The sequence below is a fragment of the Aplysia californica genome, unplaced genomic scaffold, assembly GCF_000002075.1.
Source record: "Aplysia californica isolate F4 #8 unplaced genomic scaffold, AplCal3.0 scaffold01333, whole genome shotgun sequence".
Lineage (NCBI taxonomy): Eukaryota > Metazoa > Mollusca > Gastropoda > Aplysiida > Aplysiidae > Aplysia > Aplysia californica.
Genome location: NW_004798603.1, coordinates 31574 through 37962, shown reverse-complemented (window position 1 = coordinate 37962; position 6389 = coordinate 31574). Strand labels below are relative to the sequence as shown.

Here is a 6389-nt window from a genome sequence, read left to right as displayed (position 1 = left end):
CACACTAACACACACGCACGCGCACACACACACACACACACACACACACACACACACACGCACACACTAAGACACACACACACACACACAAACAACAAAAAACTAAACAAATAAAACCGCCTGTGGGTTGCAACAATAGATAGACTAGACTATATCTGAAGTAGCATATCAACCTTACATAATGGACAAAATCACATAAGTGCATTCAGTTTTTAAAACACGCTATTGCTGGTTTCCATCTTCCAGCACCAGGTTGGACCCCTTTTTTGGAGGGGGAGGGGGAGGGACTTTGCTCTGTTATATTTGCTTGAAACACACGCCATACCCAACACTTAGACACACACAATACTTGGCCACAGCCCATGTTTGAGCATCATGTCGAGCCATAACCTCTTTGGTTTGAGCTAACTTGCTACTTGCATCGGACTCTGGGGCCACTGATTTTCTTCCAGTACTCACCAAACCCTGTACCATAATCTTAATAATTTTTTTTAAATTTTTGTTTGTTTGTTTGTTTGTTTGTTTTTTTTTTTGGGGGGGGGGTAGTATTTAAATGACCAGCGTCTGGAGTAGCGTAAAGATAACTCGTTGTGCGATTCCCAAGTAGAGAGAAATTTTATCGAGTATCTCGATCTTTTTACCGGGATCGTGTATCCCTTTAACCTTATCTTCTAATGATTGCTATTATTGTAGAAAGCGTTCTTGCTTAATTTGATTTTAAAAAGACAGACTCATACTGACAGATATTAGTATTATGTTCTAAAACGGTCACTTAATACATAGGGAAAGCCAAATGGGTAGACGGAAACTACAAAGGGAGAGTAAAGAAGTAGAATCTATTTACAAGATCAACTCATTTGAAATATGAAAAGTATTTATAAAAACCAAACTCTTGCAAGCAATAGGTCAGTCTTTTGAGAATGAGCTGTACGATATTGAATGTCCTTAATTTTGGTTACAAGATTTTCTCTACTTTACTAAGTCTATTGTTTTTCATTCTCCTTTCAGCAAAGTCAGCCAGATCGGAAAGAGAAATAGAGAGGAAAGGGGAGAGCAGAAAATGGAGGGGTACAGAATTCCCAAGATAAAACAAAGCAACAGCGATTTCTCTGACTTGTATAGCACGCTGTCTGAGGAAGAAGCGAGACGAAAAAGAGAGGAGATAGCTCGGATGGCCAGGGAGGCGTGGGAGAGAGCCCAAAAGAAAGACTACTCAGACACGGAAAACAATACCGGTCGAAAAAGGAAGTCGACTCACCAAAGCAGCAGCAGCAGCAGCAGCAGTAGTAGCAGTAAACGTTTCAGGTCTTCTCACAGTCAGTCGTCAGGGAATCATGACAACAGAAGGAAGCACAGTCTGCCACCGTTATCTTCTAGAGAAACGAACCTGGAACCTGCTAAACCACCAAAGAAGCCAATCGTCAGACACGCTAACAAATGCGGCGTCCCCCAGCCCGTTGACTTTAAGGCAGTTCTTGCTATGGCTGAAGAGAGAGTGAGACCCACTGCGGCAACCTCGAAAAACAAGAAAGAGAAGAAGCAGAGACCTAAGGCTGACGAGGAAGAGAAGATGCAAAGACAAAAGCCTGCGGCGGAAAAGAAGAAGCAGAGACAAAAGCCTGCGGAAGAGGAGAAGAAGCAGAGACCTACGGCTAAGGAGGAAGAGAAGAAGCAGAGACAAAAGCCTGCGGAAGAGGAGAAGAAGCAGAGACCTAAGGCTAAGGAGGAGGAGAAGAAGCAGAGGCCAAAGGCTGAGGAGAAAGAGAAGGTGAAAACAAAGTCTGTGGAGTGTCGGCGTTTGTTGAAATCTGGTGGTGGCAAACCCCCGGGCCAGAGAGACTCGTCAGACGGTGACGCCGCTTCTCCACCTGGGACGTCCCAGACGAGGACATCGACACTCTCTTCTTTTTCGTCGAGGGACAAAATAAAGAGCCCGCCGGAGAGCCAGTCCGTGACTAGTGTGGGTGCCGTGTCGCCGTACACCAACGACAGCAGCAAACGTAGCAAAAGAAGCCACAGCAGCAGCCGCAAGAGTCGCAATACCGGCAACAGTAACATCAAGAAAAACAGCAGTAGTAGCAATGACAACAATAACAACATCGGGAGCAGCAACAACAATAAGAGCAACAACAACAACGACCCCGGTGCTAGCGAGAGAAAGACACTTTCATTGTGTGGCCGGAGCGACGTGGACGAGGCGGAGGAAGCGACAACGTCATCTCTTCAGAATTCCATAAATCCTTTTGACGAGACCGCCAGTCATGTTTACGAAGAACCACACCCCCAACTTCAATTGGGTAAGTTGTTATTTTTCTAATAATCAAAGAGTCAGCTCCCCCCCCCCACACACCTCTCTCTCTCTCTCTCTCTCTCTCTCTCTCTCTCTCTCTCTCTCTCTCTCTCTCTCTCTCTCTCTCTCTCTGTCTCTCTCTCTTTCTCTTTCTATCTCTCTTTCTCTCTCTCTCCTCTCTCTCTCTTTCTCTCTTTCTTTCTCTCTCTCTCTCTTTCTCTCTCTCTTTCTCCCTCCCTCCACCCCCCCCTCTCTCTCTCTCTCTCTCTCTCTCTCTCTCTGCCATTGGGATTAAAAGATACATATTGAGTAGAAGACTTCTACTACACAAATTGCAAAGTTTTTATTTTATTGAAATAATTTGACAAGGTTTTCGGCTCCTTGAGTTTGGAAAGTTTTGTTGGCTGATTTTAGCATACAATTTGTTCAGGCATCATTTGTCACGCTAGTTCACCATAAACAAACTCACTCTCGGCAGACCAATGCATAGCCACGCAAACACACTGTTATGTTTTCAGTGTGGTATCAGCAGACCAGTGACATGACATCCTGTTTATATCTTTTTTCTCTCTTTTTTAATGTTATAATACACAGGAAGCTCGTTTTACCAAACACTAAATGAATTAATCCTTTTACCGTCACTGACCTGGTATACTATACACCGATGTTTAAAGTATCTACCTGACGCTGTCATGATGATCTTCAGACTTGAAATCTTTTTTTTTTTTTCTTTTAAAGAAGAAAATATCCCTTGTTCGCTTTATAAGTTCATGAGCTTGTTTTTTCCTGTGTCCCACTGGCATCACATCCACCAAACTCTTCTGACATATCCCTGTTTGTTATCGTGTTATAATTTTTTATATCTTTCTTTCTTTCTTTCTTTCTTTCTTTCTTTCTTTCTTTCTTTCTTTCTTTCTTTCCTTCTTTCTTTCTTTCTGTCTTTCTTTCTTTCTTTCGTTTTTCTTTCTTTCTTTCTTTCTTTCTTTCTTCCTTTCTTTCTTTTGTTTTTTCTTTCTTTCGTTCTTTCTTTCTTTCGTTCTTTCTTAATTTCGTTCTTTCTTTCTTTCGTTCTTTCTCTCTTTCCTTCCATGTGTATTTATTTATTTATTTATTTATTTGTTGTCCATGTACAGATGCGGGCCAGCAGAAAGAGGTTCCAGATGATCGTCATGTTGAAACTGTCCAGAATCTCCATATGGATGTCCCCATTGCTGATGTATCTGTAGAAGACATTATATATGGAGACCTAAAGGATTTTATCTCACAAGAACTTTGGAAAATGTGCGGTTTTGATGGAAACAGGTAAGACTCGAGTCTGGATAGAATAGCTGTACAGACGAACTAAAAAAACAACAACATATGATATAGTAACAAAAAGTCGTTTGTGACATTGGTAAGATGTCTCATCGGAGTTTGTCTTTAGGGTCTAAGATATGAATGAAGTTGTGTTGGGATACCATTTAAATTAATCAAGGTAAAATGCTGTAGATATAGAGTAAAGATGTTCTTTTTCTGGGGTTAAAAAGTGTTAAAACCTTGAGTGAGGCAAAGTGAAAGGGTTCAGAAGCACCAGTCGATAACTCGCAGAAAGGTGAACAAGGATTGGATAAGAACCTCTCTTTCACGGTTCCACTGAAGTTCAGTTAACCGTGGCTTAAGGTGAGATCTTGCTAACTTCGTATGACTAAAAATAGTAACTACATAGAAGCAGATCTGGAATTTGAAAAAAAAATCGAAACTAATCTATTCTTTAGAAACTGATCAATTCATAGATCAGGTGTCCTCAGAAAAAGAAAGCGGGAGATGCAGTGATCTTTGTGGTTGTGTGTTTTTTATTTTTAAATCCTTGACTGTTTTGTTTCGTTTTCTTTGCTATATTATGTATATCATGGCGTGCTTATGGGTTTCTTTTGATGCACAGTGCGTAGAGCAATATTTCACTTGTGCACCTATATGTGTGGGTGTAGTTTTATAGGGGGAGGGAGGGAGGTGATATTCCATTACTCGTCTTAAACTGTAAATTTTGTATTACAATCAACAATGTTATTTTATGGGACACCATAAATTTATTTCATAATTCATATCAATATGTGGCATATAATTATTGAGAATAGCAACTGAACACCTGTCAAACAATCAACTTTTCAAAGGGGGTTGGTGAACTATTTTGTGTGGTCTTGTACTGTCAATAAAGAAACAAAAGTACATGCAGTTTTATTTTAGCCAGTTCCTAGTGAAAGGTCTCCATTATTTATTTATTCTGCTCACACGGAAGAGAAATTTTAGTCTAGTTTCCTTGAAGTACTAAAAGGGAATGCATTGTGTTTGTAAACAGATATTTGACTTTTGAAATTTAATTTGTTGAAACCCTGTAATTTTAACAAATGTTATGTTCTTTGGATGTTGTGTGGATGCTTGAGTTTGGCTCTGTTTTCTGTGCAGGTCAAACGGTGACAGAGAGGATGACGTATTCAATATGGAGGCAGATTCCAGCAATGTGGTGTAGGAGGAGAAACTTATTGTCCAGCTGGGATTAAGGAGGACTCGGAGGATGTTAGGAGAAGGGGAAGGAAGGGCATGGGGAAGTAGGAGGAGGAGAAACGCTGTGCTTTTGGAGGACATGCTGAAGAGATAGGACTCTCCGACGAAACGCTGGGAAGGAAAAAACACGAACAGAAAGACATGTTGCTCAGTTTGTGATTGGATTCAGTGGCTCTTGTGCTGATGTGTTTGGTTTTCGAGGTTATGCAGGTGGAGCAGTAATAGGCCTATAGATGAAAGCAGAAAACTCTGACTCAGCACCAGGTTCTTCCGCTGGTGTTTATGGAATCCAAAAACGACAAGATGACAGTGTTCTGTTTGGCAATTTGACCTACCCCCAACCCACCAACCGAAAAAAACCTCAACAAGCCAATGTTTGTTTTTCTAAGGTTTGTGTGCAGATATTGTGTTGGTGAATTTATAATTCAGACAGCTTCTGTGATATTGTTCAGACTTAAGCCTAAAGCACAGCTTTAGAAATGGACGGAAAGTGGAAAAACAGTAGGGCCACTGGAGATTTTCTTGACATGCAGGTTCATGTCAAGAAGTTGTGCTGATATTTTTGAAATTCAAGGACGATTGTGTAAAATTGTACAGATTTTCTCAGCAAAGCTATACATAGTTCTTGCAGTGTCGCCTCTATGATTGAAGACGATTGGAAAACATTTGAAGTTTCCAAAAGTGTTGGACGAGATAAAGTGAATAATGTTTTTAATATGATAATCTGTTTCTCTCATTCGTTACATTTATGGTGATCTATTGGATGTTTCTGGATTGATGGTCCAATTTTATCTAGAGGTGATAATAATTTATTACAACAAAATAGTGAGATTTGTTACCTTGTGTAACTATCACATTTTCGTCAAAAAAATATGCCCATGTTGGAGAATGATATGATTATTATTATTATTATTGGTCAGCTTGGTTACCCTAGGAAAGAGTGTCGTTTTTAACGAGCAGGTTTTGTTTCTTCTTTTCACCGTCGACTTTATAAAAACAACGAGACGATGTGGGAGAAAGAAAGCTGTCCTTTGAGAAACATGACAAATATCATGAAGGGGAAACTTACGCTAATCAACTTTTGATAATTGAAAGAATACGTTTGAGAAGACAGCATTCAATACACAGATAACAGACAGTTAATATTATTTTTTAGGGTCTCTGCCCAATGCGTTCTCTTAATGCTGTCTTAATGATTGGAGACACCTGGAAAACATTTTATAAACTAAAAGAAAGTAAAGATTTCCATTTCCCTGAATTTTCCGAAAGTCTCGGAAGCGACAGACTGAGTTATGTAATAATACAATCTGACTGTCTCTCTCACTCATTACACTTGTGGTGACTCATTGGGCATTTATGGACAGTTGAGTCTCTTTTTTTAACAGATGATTTGCTATAAAAATAGAATGATTTTTACCTAAACCTTGTGTTACAAACAATTATTAAAAACCAAGTGCCTATAGGAGAATAGTGGAGAGTTGCTAGATGACGTCAGCCCTGAGTGTCGTTTTTCATGAACAGTTTTTATTTCTCCTTTTACACCGTCGACTTCATGAGG

At 39.9% G+C, this 6389-nt stretch overlaps 1 protein-coding gene across 1 annotated transcript in view; it reads left to right on the top strand.

The window, feature by feature from the left end:
• Positions 1–4796, top strand: part of LOC106013829 (trichohyalin-like) — a 6450-nt gene extending 1654 nt beyond the window's left edge. The window contains exons 2-4 of the mRNA XM_035973508.1: positions 1009–2297; positions 3424–3592; positions 4733–4796. Of these exons, the coding sequence (XP_035829401.1) occupies positions 1009–2297; positions 3424–3592; positions 4733–4796 (1522 nt within the window). The remainder of the gene's footprint in view (positions 1–1008; positions 2298–3423; positions 3593–4732) is intronic.
• Positions 4797–6389: the final 1593 nt, after the last annotated feature.